Below are 23,802 nucleotides of genomic sequence, written 5' to 3' on the forward strand. Positions count from 1 at the left end.
CCCCCCCCCCCCCCCCCGCCAACCGAGGGAGTTCATTTGAACATGATATGATTAAAATTATTTTTTAAAATATATATAATAGATGTTGAACTTCTTTGTCTTTTTTTCACGTATACATTTCTTTATCTTTTGAAATCTTTTAATAAATCCTAACTTCGCCGTCTTAACAAAAAAAGAGTTGGAAGAATGAAGCATGCATAAAACAGGTGAATAAGAGAAAACAAATATGTATTTACATTGTTAACAATAATAACAAACTCAAATATAATCTTATATAAGATCTGAAAATGATAGAATATACGCAGATTTTATTTAATCGAGAAGTAATAAATTCCAACCACTATTAGAATGGGGACATGATGAGTGTGATCGAGGGTATAGAAAGGGATACAATTACAAAACATAAGAACCACAATATTGGATTGTGGTTGCCACATGGCAATTTAAGTAGCCAATCACATATTGACTCTTCTATCCATCAAGATAAGCCAATTCTCATAATAAAAATACCACAAAATCTCATTGTCCTTAGTATCTCTCATAATCACAAACACAAGAGTGAAGAATTTGCCGACATGGCCTCTGCTTGTGCTTCATCCACCATTGCTGCTGTTGCTTTTTCTTCTCCAAGGCAAGTTCTCTTCGATTTCCATATCACTAACCATCAACGACGAAACTAGAAATTTTATTAAAGGTGTTCAAAAATTTAATATATCATCAAAAGAGTTGTTTTTGATCTATCAATATCAACGAAGTGTGTTTAAGTGACCATTCTCAAATTCATGTAACTATATCACTGATCACTATGTCTTTAAATAAGTGTAGCATTCTAATATACCACTTACTTTGTCTCATTTTTATCTGTATTTGTTCTAAAAATAGTTATCTCAAATTATTTACTAATTTTAGAAGTTTAAACAAAAGTATTTTTTTTTTTGAAGATCAGAAATTAATAATTTAATTATTCTTAGGTGTGTCTATTTAAATTTTCTAATCATTTTTGTTGATAAGCTAGCATGACTTTGACAATTATTTACTCATTAACGGTGCTAACATATATTATGTAAATATTTAATGAAGAGATATTATAGCTTAGATATCAATAAATAGGCAACATCATTTTTCTTTTATTGAAAATATTTTACCTTTAAATTTTGTTGTTACTTTTAATGAGATGATTTATACTTACCCAAATAATTAAGTAGTGTTTTTCGAGTTATCACAATTACAAGTTGAATGTTATCATATAAATTGAGACAATTAAACGGATAGAATATTTCTTAAAGGTGTGTAAAAAAAAGAAAAAACGACAGATAATTTGAGACAGTTTGTTGCAGTTCGAGGAGAAATGGATCAATTGTAGGAGCAACAAAAGCTTCATTCCTTGGAGGGGGAAGATTGAGAGTAAGCAAATACAGTACTACACCTGCAGCACGAAGTGCGACTACAGTGTGTGTTGCTGCAGACCCAGACAGACCCCTCTGGTTCCCTGGCAGCACCCCTCCTCCATGGCTTGATGGCAGGTGAGTCATGATCTAGCTTCAATTTTTCGAGTTTCATATCTGGATTAGTAGACGTGTTTGTTTCCTTGGCATAGTACATAAACATGTCATTTAACTTGTCCCCAGCTCATATTTATGTCATCCAACTATGAGTGTGTATAAGTAAACACTTAAACTTGTATAAGTTGAATAAGTTGACACACACGTCTAACGTGACATCTTACGTGACAATTTGTATCTTACTTGGTCTCCTGCGTGTATAATGTCATGTAGGTCTCATACGTATACTAATTCAATTTTATACAAGTTTAAGTTATTGCTTGTGCACACTCAAAGTTGGAGGACATAATTGTGAAATGATGTCAAGTTAAAAAACACATTTATGTATCTTTTTTATATGAACCGACTATTTATATTAGTAAAACACATTATAACTACTAATTATTTTCCTTTTCTTTGTGAAATATTGTCATTATTATGGGGGAGCCAATGTACTAATTACGGGTTCGATCGAACCTTATAGCTTTGATCTGAATTCTATATTTGTCGAAAGAACTTCATTGAATATACAAATTATTGATTTAGATCACAAGCAATTTAAAAAAGAAAATTTAACTTCAAATTGTGGCTCCATCTATGATCATTCAGGTCAGAAAATTAAATAATTGTCCGTTGATGTATGCTTCAATAAATAGTTAATGATAGTTTAGTTAAGAAATTCACACATGATAGTTCACAAATGAAACTCGAAAAAATCAAAATAATCTAAATGTGTTTTGGTTATTTTTATTCATTTTCGTGGTAGATCAGATATTAAACTCGTAATCATTCAATCTTTAATTAACTTGTATTCGATTCTATGCTGAAATTAGTTTATTTTGCTTCTTCGCCTTGCAGCCTTCCCGGAGACTTCGGTTTCGATCCTCTTGGCCTCGGTATATATCCATTTACTCGTTTTGTCTCAATTTATTTGTTTTACTTTTTTTTATTTAATCAGTTTTAAAAAAGAATATTATTTTCACAACTCTTTAATTCTAACTTTCACGTGGCATGTCACATGTTTAAGATCACATAATTAAAGAGTATTTTAGTACATTTTATATATTTTTAGTTTAATACCAAAAGATTCGATTTTTTATTTTACTTTCTTAAACTTCTTTCTAAACCAATACTAGGCAAACAAATTAAAATGAGAAAGTTCTAACTTCGTAAGAAAATATCTCTAGAATTCTTTGAAGATCGAATTAGGTCTCAACGAGCGAATCCTTGTTTTACTACCAATCACAAGTTTTATGTTCGACGCACTATTCATACATATATATCATTAACTAATCATCATTTTGTGGATATATATCATTTGAGTACAGGATCTGATCCAGAGAGCTTGAGATGGAACCAACAGGCAGAAATTGTACACTGCAGATGGGCAATGTTGGGAGCTGCAGGAATTTTCATTCCAGAATTACTCACAAAAATTGGAATCCTGAACACACCTTCATGGTACACTGCTGGTGAACAAGAATATTTCACCGACACAACGACTCTCTTCATCGTTGAATTGGTACTTATAGGTTGGGCTGAGGGAAGAAGATGGGCAGATATCATCAAGCCTGGATGCGTTAACACAGACCCAATCTTCCCTAACAACAAGCTCACGGGGACAGACGTTGGTTATCCAGGAGGTTTATGGTTTGATCCCTTGGGTTGGGGTTCGGGTTCACCTGCAAAGATAAAGGAGTTGAGGACAAAGGAGATTAAGAACGGTAGACTTGCTATGTTAGCCGTTATGGGTGCATGGTTCCAACACATTTACACTGGAACAGGCCCTATTGATAACCTCTTTGCTCACCTGGCTGATCCTGGTCATGCCACTATTTTTGCTGTAAGTACAACCTCATTTTAGTACTCCTTCTGTTTCAGTTTATTTGTCTTACGTTCCTTTTTACTCTATTTAAAAAGAATGTCTCTTTGTCGAAAGTCTTTTTTAATGTTTTAAATGATGTGTCAAGTGAAAACTAAACAAACAAATTGAAACGGGGAGTATGTGTCGTTTGTTTGGTTTGAAAGAAAACTCAAACCAGAGAAATTGTTGTTGTTTTAGACTTATATGGAGAAACTATATTTTTAAACATTGGAATCAAATGGTCTTAAATGCAGCATGGAGAAACTATATTTTTACCCTTTGTTTTTATTAACTAATAGCTCATTCTTTTGAAAAACTCTGGACTTACTACACTCATATCATTTACTCCGTTTTTCCCAATTTATGTGGCACCATTTGACTTAACACAGTTTGACAACAATTCGAGTTACTGAAGTTGTTTCTACATATGTTTTTCAGGCATTCAGTCCCAAGTGAGAAGCAGAAGCAGAACACCTTTTACTGTAATGATGTGTAAAAGTAACATTTGAAGTAGATTTGTGCAAAGAAAGCTTTAATGTTTCTTTTGCCACTCAATGTAGTATCCCTACATTTGGTTTGCTCTTCTGTAGAAAAAGACTCAGTGTACAAATACCTTTGAGAATTCGTATCAGATTAAAAAAATCTATTTATATATGTTCGTTCCATTTGCATGAGAGAAGATTTAATTTTACCGCAATAGTTGACTAAGATAAATGGGGTGTGAGTAAGTTTTTTCTACAATTCACATGGATGTCCGATGTAAAGTAGCAATTGCATTACATCTCCGTTCCGCAGTAGGAAGAACAGTGTTGCTCTATTGTACTAGATGGAATATTTAGGATGTGTTCCTAGGACAAACTGAAACTGGAAAGAGGATTTCAATTAACCAAAAGTTTAAGTTTTGAATGAGGAATGATGATGTATATGAACATAATAAATGTTCTTGACACTTAGATAGATTAGACTTAGACATACATTTTATCTACAAATTGATGAGTGACAACCATAACTCAAACCCAATGGCGGAGTCAGAATTTTCAACGATAAAATTGAAAATATGAAAAAACAAACATACTAACTAGTTTGAATTTGCAACTCGAGTGTCAGCAGCCGGTCCATTTAGGGTGACCTTTTTCGCATTCTCAACAAGTAGCTCAGCCAATTGAGAATTCGCCACCACAAAAATCTTTCCGTTGAATTTATTGTGAACCTGATCGTATCATCAAATCAACATTAACAAGCATAGATCAAAATATTAAAATTTCATATTAATACACCTATTTCATATTTCATCAAGTGGCGGTTCAAGCAAATAAGTGGCCTAAAGCCAAATATAAATAGGAGGCCTAGCTTTTATTTTTGAAATCCGAAGTTATTTTTTCCTTTTAATGAAAAAGCTTTATTATTTCTATGGTCTTAAACTATATACCAAAATATTTTTTATTCTTGTGATCTTAAACATGTCATGTAAAAGTTAAATTTAAAAATTGACAAAAAAGAAAGAAACATTCTTTAATATTTCAAAACGAACTAAAAGAATGACAAAATATAATTTATTTTTTGTTTAAAAACTAATTATATTAATAATTATATTATTATTAAAAATGGGGCCCTCAAATTTGGAGGCCTAAGACGATTGCCTCATTTTTAAAGGCATTGAGCCGCCCCTGTTAATTTCATATCAATAAGAGAGAGATATGATGTGTGTTTCTTCCTCCTTTCACTTATGGTCATGCCTCAATCCTGCTTGTGTCACATTTCATAGTGATTAAGCATCACAACATGGAAAACCTGCTTGTTTTTTTGTTACCAGCATAGTTAATCCAAGGGCAAAGAGCGCCTTTTTTTCCAATTTCCAGCTTCAAGCTGAATACCAAGGTTGCTTTGTCGAATGTCACCCACGAATGAAAATTTTCTCACATATAATGCAGACATATCATGTAATAAAGCTTAACCAACAAATGTGGAATCATAAAAAAGGTACAGTTTCTAGCTCAAAATCATAAATACCTTAATAAGAAAAACAGAGCAACATTAATTACTTTTAAAACATAAAGGGATCGTTTGGTGTGATGGATATAAATTTTAAGTACCCTTTCATATTGGGTGGTATAGTAATCCCGGGATAAAATAGGTAAATGACAAATATATCCCTTTAAATCATTTTCATACCTCATTTTTCACATTTATGTATATTTACATTATTTTTAAATATTTACTAATTCTTATTTTTATGATAATTATTCATATTTTTCTATTAAAAAATTACACTATATTAATATAATTTTTATTTGTGAATTTATTTGACTAATTCTTACGTTTATTTTAATTTTATTTCTCATAAATTTTCTTCTCTTTAACAAACTAATGAGGGAAGTTCTATTTTTAAGCTAAATAAGAAAAAAGTTACATTTTTAAATACACATAGTACTTATCATGGGAATACATAAGCAAAAATATTTATGTTAAATAAAATAAAAGTTTTATTTTAAAAAATGAATTACTAAAGCTCGCAAAGAAAATATAAAAAAATTAAATAAAGTGAAGGGTAATTTTGTAAACAAACAATTTGTTCTTAAAATTTATCAATATATATTATTTTGAATACAACAAACCAAACACTCAATAAGAAATAATCACAGCACAACTTATCTCATCATAATTAATCCCAACATAATTTATCCCATCATAACGCATATTTTTTTTTTATGACAAGGGAAACCCGCAGCCGCTACCCTTTGGGTGTGCACAGGGTAAAACTCCCGCTCCTATGCAATAACTCGCAAACCAAATAGGAGAGGTAACCCGCACTAGGCAAGCCCGGTGCGACGAGCTCGACCCAGAAGGCAAACCCCTTGCTTTCGCTGGCAAGGGGTTTTGAACTTGAGACCTCCAATATGGAAGTCCCAAGCCCAAGCCACTGGGCCACCCCGAAGGGTCCATCATAACGCATATTAAAACCAAACAACCCCAAATAGTGCAAAAACACCTTTAAGAAACTTAAGAACCATGAGACAAAAGAAAGGGAGTCAATGAATCATACTTGAAAATAAATTTTCCATCTTGAAGTCTCAACAACAACATACCAGTGGAATACCACAAGTGGAGTCGGGGAGGGTAGAGTGTACACAAATTACCCCAACCTCGTGGAGGTAGAGAGGCTGTTTCCGGAAGTCAGAAACTCATGTCACTAATATAAATGTGATGCATTGTCTTGTGAAGGATACTAATCACAGACATGTGGGTTTATTTACTTTGACAACAATCCACCAGCTTCTACCCAATACAGAAAGTGAAGCAAAAATTCACATGCAAAATTTAGCAAATAACTCCATAACACAATAAAATAAGGCAATAAGTTACTGGATATTACAAATCATGTAAAAATTCTAATAATGCGATTATGCATGTGTGTGTGGCAACTGAAGTACAAATAAAAGGACAAAGAATGAAGTAACTACAGTGACATCTGATTTTTTTCCATCTTAATTCTCTTTATCAAGGGTGGTAATTTATGTATTATGTAACAGAACCAAAGCTTCGGAAAAGAAAAGACCAAGTGAATCAAGGCAAGTCAAGAGTAAAGGGACACTTAGTCCTGTTCTAAAAATATAAAAACAATTCAACAGTAAAACAATTTTGACATAACTTTCTAGTATGATGGGGCTTCAGATTTGAAGCAATAGCATCTTTCTCTTGTCATCGCTGCTTCATTTTTCTCCCTGATTGTGCGTAAATTCAGAAAGGCCTCACGCAGTCCCTATTGCTTTCGTGAATGGTTCTATGAGATGAAGTTCATACTGATTTCATTGTCTCTTTGGATACTCCCTAGGTCCAAATATGGTGGATCCAATTCTCACATTGGTGCTTCCCATTTCTATCTGCAGTATAATGACAAAGAATCAACACATAATACGTCTACTTCTCTTAACAAGCAGTTTCCAAATGCAGCTTATATATCCTTTAAATGAGTAAAATAGAACCAACTCATATTTTTCATAATTCCATGCTTACTTCAGGAACAACACAGATTACACAAATAGTCAACAATATATATTAGGAAATCCATTGGCAGAAAAGCGAAAAAATGAATTACATGGCCAGCTCGAACAGATGCAACTGATTCCAAAACTTGTTTTTGGTTCACAATACGAGAAAAATAAATCGCGGAGGAAAATATTTTTTTGCATTAGCAAGCTATGGGGGTTAAATTAAACTAGGGCAATCAAGAGATGGACGGGGTCTGCTTGCTTTCACATGACAAAAGCAGCAGTAAAATAAAGGCATAATACATAAATATGCCCTTTAACTTGGCTTCAAATCACATTTATGCCCTTCAACTTTGGATGTGCACAAGTAGACACTTAAACTTGTATAAAGTTGAACAAATAGACACACATGTCCTACATGGCATCCTACGTGTCATTTTTTGTCCTACCTGTATTGTGCCATGTAGGACTCGTGTGTTTACTTTTTCTACTTTATACAAGTTTAAGTGTCTACTTGTGCATATCAAAAGTTGGAGGACATAAACGTAAAATGAGGCCAAGTTAAAGGGCACATTTATGTATTATGCCAAAAATAAAACTAGCAAAGGAAATTTATCAGAAGTGATTCTCTCAATCAGAATCAACTTTTCAGGATGAAGAGATCAGATTTTTATGACAAGGTAAGACAAGACCAGCTTACCGCTAGCTCGAAGTCACTAGACATGCCCATTGACAACTCACATCGAGACTCCGCCATACCAAGCACCTTGCAAACTTCAGTTCTACAATTCAGTAGCGTCTATTGCATTACAACAAGAAAAATGGAGATCAGCAATTTGGAGAAATGGGGAAAATTGATGGAGTATGAGCATTTTTATAATGAAGCTCCCAAATGCATCACTCAAACCTATTCATTTGATAACAAACTTCTTAAAATTACTTAGCACAACAACATAAATGGAGATCAGCAATTTGGAGAAATTGGGAAATTTGATGGAGTTAATATGAACCTTTTTTGTCATGAAGCTTCCAATATGCGTGACTCAAAAACTATTCATCCAATAATAAACTTCTCAAGGATTCCATATACAAAAAATACTTGGCACAAGAAAAACATCCCTCTATTATACATAAAGGTCAAACTAAGGAAAGGGAATTCCCCATAACTATGACGAAAATTGTTAAGGTGACTATTAACATTGACGAAAAAGGTCAGTTTTCAACACTAGGTGATTTCTTCCAATCTGTCCAAGCCTTGATGGACAGAGATACCCAATATCTGCGCTGGTTGGGAGGTAGCAGGTACCTCATGGAATTAGTCGAGGTGCACACAAGCTTACCCGGACACCATGGTTATCAAGAAAAAATGTTTGCTTTCAGTAATTTACAACTGTTCTCCTTTGCATCTTTTATTAGTAAAGGATGGGACATCTTCAAACAGTTGAGAGAGCTAAGAATTCTTATATGTCATGACTCATGTACAACTGAATTACGGATGCATTACAGAATATCACCTTGAAGTTCTCTGGGGTTGAAGTGTAGTCAGGCTGTCCAATTGTCATTAGGCCAGAGAACTCAAGGTTTGGGCAATCCAGCTTGACATGTTTGGCAAGCTCTATGCAATTAGATGGATCAACACCAGATTTTGCTGCATATAGTTAAAAAAATTAACAAATTTGTCAGTTCCTTCGGAAGTAGAATGATTGGAGTCCTTTGGCCTTGAACGTCATAAAAAAAAAAGCATCGTACAATTCAATCAAACACACATTACAAGCAGTGGGAAAAAATCTAACAACTCAGATTCGAATTTGGTGAGATTTCACCTGCAGGTTAACCAGTAATCTGAGGACTTGAAGCAACGTTAGAAACCTTTCATAACCTAAACCATACTGCTACAAAAATACCAACAACCAAATAGCTTAAAAAGGGAAGCCCAGTGCACAAAGCATCCTGTGCTAGCAGAGTCCGCGGAAGGGCCACACCCAAGGGGTGTGATATAGACAGCCTACCCTAATGCAATGCAATGGTTAGTGGTTTCTTCCACGGCTTGTAGATCCTAATCACTAGAGTTGCTGTCAAGCTCGACTAGTCTCCCTCAGGATCTGCAAGCAAGAATGAGGAGAAAATATACTCACACTCTTCTCCGCTGGTATTAACTTGAACCAAAACCTTCAATGGCTGCCTGCCAATGCTTGAAACCGCACGATCAAGATAGTTTGCAAGCTGTAGAGAAGAAGTGTGGTATGATTGATCAAATTTGTTCAATTCAACAAATAATATGCATTTAAAGAGACTATAATCTAAACAAACGAACTTATTAAAGCTTCAAGGTGTGTTTGACTTGATGCACTTGAGCCGAGGTCTTTCGGAAACAACCTCTCTACCTCCATGGGGTAGGGGTAAGGTTTGTGCACATTCTACCCTCCCCAGACCCCACTTATGGGATTACACTGGGTATGTTGTTGTTGTTGTAAGCAGAGAGACTACTCATCAAACTCATCAAGCTTTAAGAAACAGGTAAAGTCTTTACCTTCTGGTTATCAACACCGTGAACCATGGCTAGATTGGGAACAGCAGCTGCAATAATGGAGGTAAACTTTAGACAACTTTTATATGATATGCTTATCCGATTTACACATACAAGCAGAAATGCTTCCTGAGAGTAGGGAGGGGGGTTCTTGTTAGACACTTCAACTTTCAACTTACAATTTTCAGGTCCTTTGCACTAAATAACAAATTCCTAGTTGAAATTATAAAAGTGAATTAGAAGATAATACATCCAAGAGAAAATATGCAGGTTTGTAATTCACCAAGTTAAGCATCGAGAGACGATTTTGGCCCTGTTTGGATACAAAACAAAAAGGCTTGTACACTCTAATTAGACACTTCAATCTTACCTTACAGGCCCTAAGCACAAAATAACAGACTAGTGTTTTACCAAGATCGCAATTGGAAAAGAATCAAATTAACCAAATATAGGATCCCATGGATCATTGAAGAAACAGATGCTTGCAACAAGAGGCGAATCCAAAATTTTGAAGTCTTCGTTGAGTACCACTGAACCACTAGTTGTGCAGTTGTATCATCACACAACTTCCAACCTCTCGTTGGAAAACCACAAAAGTAGAGAGAGAGAGAAGTGATGTCAATTGATGGATAATTTAGGGAAATTGGATAATAACAAAACAAAAGATCGCACAAATACTTAGATGAGCCCGTACTCAGGAGTTGCTTCGCTTTATTGCTCTGCAGATGCCCGATATAATGCCATTCTATGTCCTCAGGAAGCTGCATATCAGCAGCACATAATCAATATTGCACAATGAGAAAAATCTGTCCGCAACAATCAACTACTCCATCTGTCCCAATTTACATGGCACTTTCTCCCTCTCAAGATTCAACAATTGTGAACTTTGACCAGCATTTTGAAGTATATCTTTTCAACATATTGACATGAGAATAATTGCAACTTATAGTACATAGTACTCCCTCCGTTTCAATTTGTTTGCCCTACTTTCCTTTTTAGCCCATTTAAAAAAGAAGGCATCTTTACTTTTTTGGCAACTCTTTAATTTCAACTTTACAAGTAAGATGTTTAAAAATCACATAGTTAAAGAATATTCGGTACATTCTTCATATATTTGGTTTAACACCACAAGATTCTAAATTAAAGGGAGTATAGTTTTTGCATATCTAAATTTTTATTTTAAAATATCGAATTGATCTAATATTAATCAAATTGACTCAAGAGAATGGATAGAATACCTTTTACGTCTCAATCCCAAATCAATTCGACTATATTATATCTATTCAGCTCTGTTTATACACATTTTAAACAAAAAGAATCAGTTTTCTTCTCTATTTTGGGAACAATTTGCCACAACCTAAAGCTTAATTAGCATTACCAATGCTGAAAGGGAAACAGATGAATACCTCAGGAGCCTTCTGGATAATCTCTTGTACATAATTTTCACCAAAACAACGGTGACCGGCTTCATACACTTGGGTTATAAGAGAAATAGGCTTCGTCTTGCTAACGGCCACCACTCTCACGTCATCAGCACGGCGGCCGGACCTTTCAGCAACCTGCCGGACACGGTGGATCACTGACCGCAGCGCCGTCACAGCCAGACCCTCGGCAGCCGGAGCAGCCATCTCTCTGCTCAGCTATTTGTTTGGTCGCTGATTGTTTTACGTCGGGAAATAGAAACCGCAAAATAGATTTGAATTTCTTTATAAACAATTTTGTTTTCTTTTTCCTATAAAAAAATATGCATTATTATTTGGAAATAAATACAAAATTGAAATGGAAGAACTAGTAATTTTTTTAAAAAATAAAATGATTGTGGTGAAATAAATATGAAATTTAAAAAGGTTGTACCTAATATTTATATATTCGAATAATTTATGTTTGATGATTAAAATGAGAATATATAAATGTGTTTATGAAGGAAAATTCACGCCATATACACATTTAATAGTAAATTTTACGGGTTTTAAACATACTTTTAAACAATTCTTACTTATAACAGTTTATTTACGGGTTATGACATATCAATTAAATTTAATTTAATTTAAAAATCAATTTCAATTTATTTAATAAATGATTAATCTGTTTATATTTTTATATTATTAATTAATAATATTTAATTAATTGATTTCAGTTCCTTTTTTAAGACGGAAATCATCAGTTACACATATTAAGATTTACATAGATTAGACTTCTGTGTTTACTGTTACACTCCAAACCTCCCATACCTCAATTCCACCACCCTCCACCCATGCCTATTCAAATCTACACACCATCACCCCCACTTTCACCTTGTCTCTCCCATTTTTCTCACTAGCCAACTACACCATGTTCACAATCATCCGTTCAATTAAGTTTTCAACAAAAGAAATCCATTAAACGCCTCGAAAGAGTCCCAGATTGATTGAAGGAACTTATACTGATGAAGTTCATGCTCCAACTTTCAATATATTAACTCACCCCCCCCCCCCCACCCACCCACCTAAAATTGTTAAAAATCTGGCGAATATTGAAAATCAGGCGACGGGTGGTTCATCGCAGTTGAAGGATCGGAAAGAGAAAAAAAATGAAGCAAAGAAAAGGGCGACCTAGGCAAATCAAAAGGGGAAGAAGAGGAAGGGAAAATTGTTGAAACCCTTTCTGATTACGATTCTGATTTTATTATAGAAATCAAAAACAAAAAAAAAACAAAAAAACCAACAAATGTAGAAGTTGCTCGCTCAATCTTCAAAACCATCAACAAGAAGAACAACAAAAAAGAAGGAATCAGAAATATCAACATCCAAAAAACACAAAAAAATTGTTAGGGTAAGTACTATATTTAATTTATTTTCACATTAGTCAAAATAGTGATTTTTTTATATCACATTATGCTTATTGTTGTTTTCGAAATATTTGTTTGTGTAAAAATTGTTCGAAATCTGGAAAAAATGTGTATGAATCTGAATTTAATGTTTGATTGATGGATATTGTATGAATTTTGATACAATATTGATATGTGAATGATATGAATTGTGTATTAACATTGGTGTGATTGTCTCTTAATTGTGTATATGGTATGAATTATTAAATTGGTATGCAATTTGTATGAATTGTTTAATAACTCTATTTTTGTATAAATTTTGAATAATTTTTATATGAAATTGGGACTTTTCCTATTAAGAAGGTTTCTTTTTCAATTTATCCATTAATGTATTAAAATTGTTAAATTATTTTTAGCGTATGTCGATAAATTTATGAAAGTAGATTGATGAATGCCACATTGCACATGAAAATGGAATGATGTTTGAATAAAATTGGTGTGAATTTTTTTATAAATATGGTATAAGGCATTACTAAAATTTATCTATATGCATGTGTATGAAACATGAATAATACTTGTATGAACATACTTTTATATTTTTTTATCAATGTTTTTATGATTTTGATTTATTTTTTATTTAATTTATATGATATAATTTAATTATAACTATCTTTAAACATGAATGTGTTTGTTGATATGTTGGTTTTCCTCGGGCAAGAGAGGTTTCAACAATTTTTGGAAAAAACACCTTTTCGTGTATTTTATAACATGCACAACATAAAGATTCAATGTCAACTATTGCGGCATTTGATGATTCTTGAATTTGAAAATGTCAGAGACGACATGTTTGTTGTGAAAATAAACAATACAAAATTACGTTTTGGAATCAAGGAATTCACAGCGATAAGTCGATAACTGGTCTTAAATGTGGACTACTTAATGATTTTTTATCAGATCCGTCTATCCCAATAGACTTATCCTAAAATATTTTGGGGAAATGACCAAAGTCCCTAAGTTAGACTTCTTCAATAAGTTTAAACATGCTAACTTTTTTGAGGCTGAATATCGCTTAAAAATTGGCATTATGTACTTCATTACTTCATTTTTGACTGCTTCAAAGCCCTCCAAAACAACCATTCCTAAATTGTATTTTGATTTGGTTGAGACCGGTCAATATGTCAACTTCCCATGGGTCATTGTGGATACTAAGAAGTGAACATCGATCACTAACTATATATTTTATCTCTATATCATTAATATCACCATCTATCATAAGCTGCGATGTTATCGCACTTACTAGACCACTATAAAGACTAGAAGATTCATATATAATCCCCTTCATTTGAAAATCAACATATTTCCCTGTTTCATTAAAAAAAAAAATAACAATTAGTCATCCAAAGAACATATAAATTTCATCCACAAAATTCATTATAATAACAACAAAACTATACACACTTGTCATTATCTTTTCATACAAATATCATTCAGACAATATTCTACAAAATGGATTTCAAAAAAAATAAAATTTCACATTTCATACCCACTTAATGCATATTTCATATAAACAATCATCACTCATACCAAATTTATACACAATTGACATAACTTATATAAACAATAAAATTTCAAATTTTATACCAACTTTAAAACCTTTTCATACATTTCTTCAAAATTCTAAATAACTTTTTTTAAACATTACTGAACACACTTTCATACCAAATTCATTCAAAACTATACATTTAATTTATATTTTTAGGAAAAAAAATAATATTCAATATTATAATCTTAATCTACGAACCCAATCTACAACAATAAACATATTTATATGCTATACATTTATGCTCAAATCATTCATATATTGCGCTAATTTTTCACGAAATCAACGTTTTGACATTATACAAAATAACCAAAAAACAAAAAAAAAAACAAAAACTTACCAACACAGTCACTAATATTACAGTTTCACAAAAATTAATACGTATTATGAACAAAATGTCTTGTTTATACAAAAAAACTGAAAAATTAACTATAGTGACGATTTACAAAAACAAAATCACATAATGTGATTTACAGTTTCATTGTTGTTGTTTTTTTTTTCATTTCACTGAAATACAAAAACAAATTATAAACAATAACAAATACTAACATGAAGGATCCCATCTTCCACCATATCTAATTAATATTGATACGCAGTCGTCTATCACAACAAAATCAAGATTTTTTTTAAAAAAAAAACTTCAATTAGTCGACAGTGACAAGATTTCTGGAAGAAAATCGAAGAGAGAAACGTGGGAGAAATTTTTTTTGGATTAAATCAGAATTTTAATTAAATTTAATAAATTAGAGTGAATTAAGGAAATTGAATATTCTTAATTAGTTTGAATTTCCTTAATTCATGCTAATTAATAATTATCTTCAATCATTTCAAATCTAATTAACACCCCTATTTCTAGTTTTTATCTTTTTTTTTATTCCAGAAACGTTTTATTTTAATTTTTTTTAAAACAAATATTTTCAATTATTAAAAACAACTTTTTTTTTAATAAATTGTTAGAACCTGAATTTTTTAATGTTACAACTTGAAAGTTTAATTCTACTGCTATAACTTGAAAATATTAGTCTAATAAATGTCATATATTAAATTTTCACCCTATTAAATGTAATAAAGAAGATCCCATTTAGAGATTTTACGCAGATCTGAATAAATGATTTCATATGACATTCATGCTACGGTAAGTAATAACATGTATTTTGTGGTAAATAATATTTTTGAATCTTATAGTTCAAAATAAAAAATATATCAAATGTCTTTTAATCTTGTGTGGAAAGTTGAAACTAAAGAGTTGTTAAAATAAGACTAATTATGTAAATTTTTTTTTTACAAAACAAGACAAAAAAAGAAGTAGGTCAAACAAATTGAAATGAAGGAATACAATAAATTCTTTATAGAGAAAATTATGCAGAATATCAAATATTTAGCCTATAATAGGTACAGTTTAAGAAAATTGTAATTCGCAGCTACAGTTTCCACAATTCTTGCTATTCACCTGATTTGTATAATTCACTTGATTTGTATAATTCGTTTTCTGATTGTATACATCCAGAATTTTGTATATGCTTACCCTAACTATTTGTATACGATTTATGTAAAATCATATTAAATTACCATGTTTGTATGTTGGCAAACAAAATATACAAATAGAGTTTCTGATAAATCCTAAATGTATAAATACAAAAATTGTATATACTTACCCTATTTGCATAATCGCAAGCGAAATATACAAACCGCAACCTCCATAGCAAATAGAACTATTACTATGGAACACAGTAATCAAAACTATAGCTATAAAACCTTATTATGCTTATTACGTTTGCTATTTCTAAAAAATAATTCTATCTTAGTTGAGATAGTAAGTTGACCCGAACATCACTATTTAGTTTGATTTCTTTTGTAAAAGTTGTCTTAAGTAGACACTGGCCCAACACCTGACCCACTTGCCTAAATCAACCGGTCCAATCCACTAGAGGTAAACTCAAATCTCAATTCCCAATTCACCAAAGAGTTCCTAATTCTCTAGGGTTTCTCACTCAATTCCTATCGGAGACCGTAGAGAGATTAAGGGCGATTCGGTGTCCGATGGATCTAGAGGTGGTCGGCCGCCATGCCCTCTTCTTCGACGACGACTCCCTGGCGGCATTTGTCAACTCCGGCGATGCGCTTGTCGATTGGAACTCTCTCCAGATTGATCGTTACGATGTTCGCCACCTTCTCTCCGCTCCTCCACCTTCCCGGCGTCGATCTCACTCTTCTTCTTCGTCTAATCTCGTTGATGCTTCAATTCAGCTCGAGCTCGATCATGAACGTTACCTCGATCTTCCTCTGCCTTCAGATGAACCAGGTAAACTTAATTCTTCCTTCCTTCCTTTGTATTTTTTGTTTAAACGTGGTGCGGATGAATTTTCGTGTATGTATTATGTTGATTTTAGCATAGAACTGTTTAGGAGTTAACAATTGGCTAGCTGGTGTTAATATCTGTTAAGCTGTTCATAAAATGTGTAGAAGTTAACAATCTGATAAACGATGATGAGTGGCTAGGTGATGTTAATATCTGTTAAGTGGTTCTTTCTGCTATCCGTGTGTATATATTGTTGATTTGCATAAAATATTTGTGGAAATGTAGCATGCTGCCTGCCTAACTTGCGGCTGTAGCAATTTTTTTAGCTTCACTATATGACCTATTATATACATATCTGTAACTCAGAACTAGTAAGATTGTTCTTGCTTATCAATGCACGTACCATTATTTTAACATCATTTCTATCTGTCTGTAGTCTTTTTCCTGTTGCTTCTGCGTGAAACTGCTGCTCTTGGGTAGTATGCCAATATGATTATATGAATATGATCCTATGATTTCTTCCCTCAGATTTAGAAGAAGGTGATGAGTCGGCAGATGCTGTTGCCTATCGTGCTGTGGGTTTCTCATATGGAAACACGGATGATTTTACTGACAGGAAAAGTTCTGAGGTCCAGGAAAGCTCTGGCTTCCGTCCCTCCTTTCAAGTGCCTGAAAGCCTTCTTCAGTGCTTGGTAAGCTTGCGCTCTTCTTCCTTTTTTTGGTCTGTTTTCATAAAGCTTGGATATTGGTGTTTACATGCTAACGAGGTTTTCCCATGTGGCCAATGCTACAAGTTGTCCAAACAATATGTTATTCTAAGGCTCATTGTGTCTAAGTTTTCAGATGCTCGGAGCAGGGATGGAGTTCCTTTGATCTAAGGTTGCCACTCACAGGCACCTTGTTCCCTTTTGATGCATGACCAAGGGGCAGTGCAGGTGGGATTAGGAATATGAAAAGTTTTCTTTGTAAGGACAATTGTTGCTAATTGAGAGGGATCTTCCCTTAATCACTTGATATTACTCTTTTACTTTCACTAATGGACACACATACTTGTTGATTGATATGTTTAAAGCTTCAGTTGTATCTAAGGTTCTGGCTTATTTTTTTCCAGAATTGTGAATTCTACATTTTAATGGAGTCTTTGTTGCTTTGGTTTTCTATCTTTTTGCAGCCACCAACGGAAAAATTGCATCAAATAATTGCAAGGACTGCTCTGTTTGTGAGCAAACATGGTGGGCAGTCAGAAATTGTTCTCAGGGTGAAGCAGGGAAACAATCCAACATTTGGGTTCTTAATGCCTGACCATGGTCTTCATGCATACTTTAGGTTTCTTGTTGATCATCCTGAACTTTTACAATCTGATAGTGATTTGAATGCTCAAAGTGAAGGAACGAAGACTTCTAATGAGCACAAGGAACATGACGGTGGTGGAGGTGCTTTATCTATGCTTGGTTCTGTTTATGGGTTCGGGGAGGATGAGGAGCCTGCAAATGGGGATGATCCTGGATCCAGAGTTTCCAGTGTACAAGTGGAGTCCTTGGATACCTCTAACATTTCCCATCCACTTGAAAGGGCTGAATCTAGTTCTAAGGCATTTGAAAATGGTGAGAAAGAAACAGATGAGAAAGGTTCTACTACTCATTCACTTCGTTCTAGTAAAGATAAAGAAAATGTTCCTTCACTGAAAAAGAATAATTTGGTTAGTGCTTCCAAGAGTGGTAGTAGAAGTAGCATGCGGAAGGAAAGTGACTTTAGTTCTTCTGCTGCAGCAGAAAAGACAAAGACAGACATTTCTGGTCTAGGAGCAGTGTCCAAGACTGGACCGATGGTGGAGCCTCCATTTGAACTGAAGAGATTGATTGACAAGATAGTAGAGTTCATTCTGAGGAATGGGAAGCAGTTTGAGTCAACTCTTATGGAACAGGACAGTAAACATGGGAGATTCCCATTTCTCCTTCCGTCCAACCAATATCATCCTTACTATCTAAAAGTACTCCAGAAAGCTCAAGAGGTGAAAGCTCTTTCTCTGTCTGGGAACGTCATATGGGTTCCTCTGCATTTACATGGCTAAAGTTTTTTTAATTAACTAAATTTGAGCATAATTTTGGTTTCTTGATCTTAGCATTTTCTTCTTTGTACTAATTATTAGCACAAAAAACAATTAGCAGTATTTTTCTCTTTGGTTCTGGATTATTGGTGTAGATAATGCATGTGAACCTGGTTATACTACCTCCCCTTTGGAGAGAAGTGTGAAATTACTTTAACATTGTGTCCTTTCTCCTCTTTGTTGTGCAGTCAAAAGTCCATGGATCAGAAAAGAGATCTTCTTTGAAGGAAAGGGATTCTACCTCTTTAAGGTCTGCGGAGTATGATCTTCCATATGTATTTGATAAGAAAGAGAAGTTTAAGATGGTGATTGGCAAATCCAAGAAGGAAACACAAGACTCTCTGACTAGAACTTCAGAGCAAGAGGCTGGGGTGAATGTGGATGCTGCTGCCGCCGCCGCTATCCTTCAGGCAGCCACTAGAGGTATTAAGAATCCCAATTTGAGTATCATCTCAGGCTCATCTAAGAACGGCGATAGTCAGGGTCAGAGCAGTGAGGGTGCCCAAACCTCGATCTTCCTCAATGTCCCTCCATCTGGGCCCAGTATAGTTGGTCAGAAGTCTGACAGGAGGATGGGACATAGTGTTTTGATTCCAAAGGTGAAGGAAATTGCGAAGTCTGCTGCTGCGGAAGCTGCAAGTGAAGCAGACTCCTCTGAAGCACACTTGAGCAAAGAGCAGAAGCTAAAAGCAGAGAGGCTGAGAAGGGCAAAGATGTTTGTTTCCCTGTTAAAAGGTGGTGGAGCAGCTCCTGCCAAAAAAGATTCACTCGGAGGGTCAGTGGAGCCACAAGGATCTGCCTTATCAGGTTCTGTTGCAGAGGTTAATGTTGCTACTAAAGAAAGAGAAGGCAGTGCAGCTCTGGCAGAATTGACTGCTGTGGAGAGAGAAGGCAGTACTGCCCCATTAGATAACAACAATGTGTCGAATGAAAATGAGAAATCTGAAATGCAACATACTGCTGAAGAGCATGAGCGGCGATTGAGAAGGAAATACAGGTCAAGATCTGGTGGTATACACGAAGATGAGGATGAAGAAGAGGAGGGACAGGAGGAGGAGCAGCAGCGTTCCAGGAAGAAGCGCCGCTCTTCAAGAAAAGATGAAGACGAAGAAAGTGAAGAGATGAGGGATGATAAGCGATCCAGAAAAAAGAGGCGATCACGCCGTCATAGACACAAAGATGGTGAAAATGCAGGTGAGGATGAAGATGATGAAGATAATAGGCGATCAAGAAAGAAGCACCACAAACGACATTCATCCCCTGAAAATGATGATGAGCAAAGAGATGCAGAGAGACATCATAAGCATGGAAGGAAAAAGCATTCAAGTCATCGGTCTTCACGTGAAAATAGGAAAGATGATGATGAGGGGGATTATAAGCATTCCAAGAAGAAACATAGATCTCATAGAACCTCCCACCGCAGTAGAGACGGACATGAACACAAGACAAAGGATTCTAGTGATGATGAGTCTGATAGATCTCATAGAACTTCCCATAGGAGTAAAGATAGACACAAACACAGGACTAAACATTCTAGCGACAATGAACCTGAACGCAAACATAAGCATGCAAGCTCTTCTGATGATGAAGAGCAGCAGTATGACATGGGTGGTAAGAATGAGAAATGTACCAAAGAAAGAGAAGAACTGGAAGAAGGTGAGATCCTTACCAAAGTGTCAGATCAATCAAGAGGAAGTTTGGGAGGTTCTGTCAGCAGAGAAGCTTCAGTCGACGTATCTAGTCCCCAGCAAAGAGCCCCATCTCAGCCGTCCGAATCAACTGAGATATCAGATGATCTTAGGGCCAAAATTCGCGCAATGTTAATGGCGACTAGGACGTAGTTGAGTAACTGCCAATATTGGTACATTAACTGAGAATCCTTTGCAGTGTAAAGGGCATTGTAAAGCCCATGTTGAATCTTGATTTACTATTAGATAATTCTGATTTTCATCCTCCTATTTCATTCTGTTATTTAAGCTTTCTGCCTGTCTTGTTTCATTTGTTAATTGGTGAAGGATTTGTGTCATTTACTATCGCCCAATTTTAACATGTGACAGCGGGCTATATGGTTCGCAGACTAAATTATTCGGATTAACAGTATTTTATGATAGACTTCATTGTTTTAATGAACCTTTTTGCATCGTTTGTATAATAATTATACTTAAACTCTTTAACTTTACTGTGCGAGTGTACGTGATTAACAAATCTATTAAACTTTTAAGATCAACCCATTTTCCTATCAAACAACTTGAATATAAGAAGATAATGGTACAAAGATCTCCCGTATTTTATTTACTGATTTAATTTGTCACATAATATCAATCTCCTATAAAAAGGATAATATAATTAAAATAGCATTTGTCATGAGACATATACCAATCTTTCTATTTACATATACATAAACGGAAAAAGCAACTATAGCGGTCTAAGAGCTTATTTGTTCGAACATCTAAAACTGCTTATCTTGAGATTTTCTGCAGAAGCACTTTGAAGAGTAGCTATTTATTTTGGTCTAAACATTCCAAGACGCTGAACTATGATGCAGTTGATGCGAATCGATTGAATGAGAGTTTCAATAGGCCCATAAATCATTTCCACTAAACATGCACATTAAACCATGAACACCTTTAGCTAAATTGACACACGACATAATTCAATTTCCTCTTCTTTCTTATGCTCGTAGGTCAGTCTATTCGACTTTTTCTTGCAAATCAAATCCTCTCTTTTCCGCTTTTGACTAGATTGAGCCCTGCAGTGGTAGAACCTGGTGAATCAGGCCTACTGCTTGCCTTTCTTTCTGGTGCCTTATATTAACTATATAAGATATTCAATTTGTGGAGTTGATTGTGAAATTTAATAGAGAATCGGGTCAAGGAAATTCCTTTTTTTGCTTACCCTTCATAGTCATAGAATGTCTCTTTATATAGCTTACACTTACGAAATGAAGCCCGATCTCTGGAATAGAGGTCAAAAGCTAATCGGAGGTGAGACAGAATTCCACCAGAAATAAATGAAGTGCGGTGCAATTATCTTCCAATAGCGGGGATAGCTCAGTTGGGAGAGCGTCAGACTGAAGATCTGAAGGTCACGTGTTCGATCCACGTTCACCGCATTTTCTTTTCCATTTTTTTTTTCTCTTTTCAGTTTTAGTGCAAAACATATTTTTATGCATACATTTGCACTTTGTTTGTCAAAATTTCATAAATTTATTTTCTTTTTTTAAGCCAATATAATTACAACAACACACCCAATATAATTTCATAAATGATTGGTTTTTTACACATTTGTGAGAGTCTTGGTAGATAAAGTTACACAACAAGTTTCCTTAAGGGTGGTAGTAAATATTCAATGAAATAGTCGAGGTGTACATAAACATTGATAATAATTCGTCTAGGATTCTAAAATAATGCCTTGATCAAATACTAATAAATGGATTCTAATGTGTTATCTATATGTATTTAACAAAAAGATTATTAACATAAATACAATGTAAAATTTGGACTCAAAGTTACCGAGTTCTATGAATCCGTAACTTACTTTCTGCATCCTCACTATGCAAAGCTGATCCAAACAAAAAATAAAAATAAAATAAAATAAAATATATATATATATATAATGAATTTCTTAATATAAATATAATGTATAGGTCAAAATACAGAATTCTGCCCAAGTATTATGTATTAAGAAATGTATGAAACATGTACAATTACTTATCTTATTATAACTCGGTTTCTAGCACCCAAATTCGGCGTCCTAGAATTCAAAAACCATAAAATTCCAAAATCTCCTTTGTTCATCTATGCGGTTGCACACAAGCTGACTCAAACATTACCGTTTATCGTACTTACACAAAGAAATCAGAGGAAATGAGATCTTAAAGCTTCGTTTTGGCTTATTCTTATTCTTATTGGGATCTTGTAAAACACAAACATCACCATTGCACACCAATTTGCTTGAACTTGAGGATTTGGAGAAACAACTACTAAAATTGAACAAAGCCATAAAACATATAAAATCTGTATATATATTTTTGATGAAAAAATTGGGGTACTTTTTGGTGAATGATAAATTAAGCACTATATATATATTGATAGATGCAACAATATATGAACAAATTTGAAAGGCATGGGATAGTTCTAGCTTTCTATATGCATTTTCCATGTGAAAATGACATTTTTTTTATAGTCAATTTATAGGTGCCATGATCTACCAAATAAGTATACTCATTCTTTAGATTAATAAATGAATACAAGACATGTTTGTGTAATATTTTCCCTAAGAAAAGAAATACGATAGATAATTTGTGACAAAAAAAATAATTAATCGATTTGTTAGTTGTAACTACAAAACGTGTGTTGAAATAGGGGCGAAAATTCCAATGCATTATAGAGGACAGATGCATGGATATAATATAATGAATACAAATATGACAAACATTAGAATAATTAGTGGAAATCTCCAATATTGGCATCAGGAATTTTGACTTTTCATCCCATAGAAGATACTGATCATTCGGAAATAACCTCTCTATTTTAATAAAATAGAGGTAAGATCGTGTGCATCCCACTCTCTCCAAATTTCACTTGTAAAATTATATTGGATATGCTATTATTGTAGTTGTTGAAGAAGATACTAAATCCGATTGAACCTATACTTCGTCCAAGTATGTCTTTGAAAGAGTGCTAATGCAACTATTTGTTGGTTTTGTGGTTCATTGATTAGTATACTCCGGTGTTTGATAAGGCTAGGACCGTGGTCGTCTTCAATTTGTCAATCGATAAGATCTTGAGTTTAACCAGCTAGCTGAATTGGTTTGGCTATTCTTTCCTATTGAAAATGAGTTTTTGTACCAAGCAACTATAGAAACAATACGGCCTATTTCCAAAAAAGAAACAAGTACTCCCGGTTTCGGTGTACTCAAGCCCTGATGTAATGATGGAACTATGGGCTCATCTGAACCCAATAATCTTGGTTCAAATTTTATATGTATTTAAAAGATTTCTTTAAACAAGGACAAATAATAGATCTTGAACTCGATAAATTAGGTAAAAATAATGGTAGAGAAGTGT

At 34.0% G+C, this 23,802-nt stretch overlaps 3 protein-coding genes and 1 non-coding gene across 5 annotated transcripts; 3 read left to right on the forward strand and 1 right to left on the reverse strand.

Moving 5' to 3' along the window:
• The first annotated feature begins 433 nt into the window (after window positions 1–433).
• LOC125864638 (chlorophyll a-b binding protein 7, chloroplastic) lies at window positions 434–4,059 on the forward strand. Its single transcript, XM_049544665.1, has 5 exons — window positions 434–631; window positions 1,338–1,523; window positions 2,400–2,437; window positions 2,870–3,384; window positions 3,844–4,059. The coding sequence occupies exons 1-5, from the start codon at window positions 576–578 to the stop codon at window positions 3,859–3,861; spliced, it is 813 nt and encodes a 270-aa protein (XP_049400622.1). The 5' UTR covers window positions 434–575; the 3' UTR covers window positions 3,862–4,059.
• A 2,693-nt stretch (window positions 4,060–6,752) lies between these two features.
• On the reverse strand, window positions 6,753–11,605 carry LOC125864641 (uncharacterized). Its single transcript, XM_049544667.1, has 7 exons — window positions 11,328–11,605; window positions 10,616–10,682; window positions 9,925–9,971; window positions 9,530–9,617; window positions 8,909–9,042; window positions 8,095–8,193; window positions 6,753–7,286 (listed from the first exon to the last, which is right to left on the reverse strand). The coding sequence occupies exons 1-7, from the start codon at window positions 11,547–11,549 to the stop codon at window positions 7,212–7,214; spliced, it is 732 nt and encodes a 243-aa protein (XP_049400624.1). The 5' UTR covers window positions 11,550–11,605; the 3' UTR covers window positions 6,753–7,211.
• Window positions 11,606–16,266: 4,661 nt separating this feature from the next.
• LOC125864630 (uncharacterized) lies at window positions 16,267–20,691 on the forward strand. 2 transcript variants are annotated; one of them, XM_049544656.1, is made up of 4 exons: window positions 16,267–16,629; window positions 17,155–17,318; window positions 17,798–18,637; window positions 18,922–20,691. In XM_049544656.1, the coding sequence occupies exons 1-4, from the start codon at window positions 16,368–16,370 to the stop codon at window positions 20,572–20,574; spliced, it is 2,919 nt and encodes a 972-aa protein (XP_049400613.1). In that variant the 5' UTR covers window positions 16,267–16,367; the 3' UTR covers window positions 20,575–20,691. The 2 variants fall into 2 exon arrangements, with proteins under 2 accessions (XP_049400613.1, XP_049400614.1); XM_049544657.1 differs by lacking the exon at window positions 16,267–16,629 and adding an exon at window positions 17,470–17,561.
• A 1,081-nt stretch (window positions 20,692–21,772) lies between these two features.
• On the forward strand, window positions 21,773–21,845 carry TRNAF-GAA (transfer RNA phenylalanine (anticodon GAA)). Its single transcript has one exon. It is a non-coding gene; the product is annotated as a tRNA-Phe (tRNA).
• Window positions 21,846–23,802: the final 1,957 nt, after the last annotated feature.

Source organism: Solanum stenotomum, chromosome 5 (assembly GCF_019186545.1).
Source record: "Solanum stenotomum isolate F172 chromosome 5, ASM1918654v1, whole genome shotgun sequence".
In the NCBI taxonomy this organism is placed as follows: domain Eukaryota; kingdom Viridiplantae; phylum Streptophyta; class Magnoliopsida; order Solanales; family Solanaceae; genus Solanum; species Solanum stenotomum.

Coding starts and splice junctions, on each gene's coding strand:
- LOC125864630 (XM_049544656.1), top strand. CDS start 16,368: ATGGATCTAGAGGTGGTCGGCCGCCATGCCCTCTTCTTCGACGACGAC. Junction 16,630..17,154: donor TCTGCCTTCAGATGAACCAG/GTAAACTTAATT, acceptor TTCTTCCCTCAG/ATTTAGAAGAAGGTGATGAG. Junction 18,638..18,921: donor TACTCCAGAAAGCTCAAGAG/GTGAAAGCTCTT, acceptor TTTGTTGTGCAG/TCAAAAGTCCATGGATCAGA.
- LOC125864641 (XM_049544667.1), bottom strand. CDS start 11,549: ATGGCTGCTCCGGCTGCCGAGGGTCTGGCTGTGACGGCGCTGCGGTCA. Junction 9,043..9,529: donor TAATACCAGCGGAGAAGAGT/GTGAGTATATTT, acceptor AACTATATGCAG/CAAAATCTGGTGTTGATCCA. Junction 8,194..8,908: donor CAACCCCAGAGAACTTCAAG/GTGATATTCTGT, acceptor GTAATGCAATAG/ACGCTACTGAATTGTAGAAC.
- LOC125864638 (XM_049544665.1), top strand. CDS start 576: ATGGCCTCTGCTTGTGCTTCATCCACCATTGCTGCTGTTGCTTTTTCT. Junction 632..1,337: donor GTTGCTTTTTCTTCTCCAAG/GCAAGTTCTCTT, acceptor AGTTTGTTGCAG/TTCGAGGAGAAATGGATCAA. Junction 2,438..2,869: donor TTTCGATCCTCTTGGCCTCG/GTATATATCCAT, acceptor ATTTGAGTACAG/GATCTGATCCAGAGAGCTTG.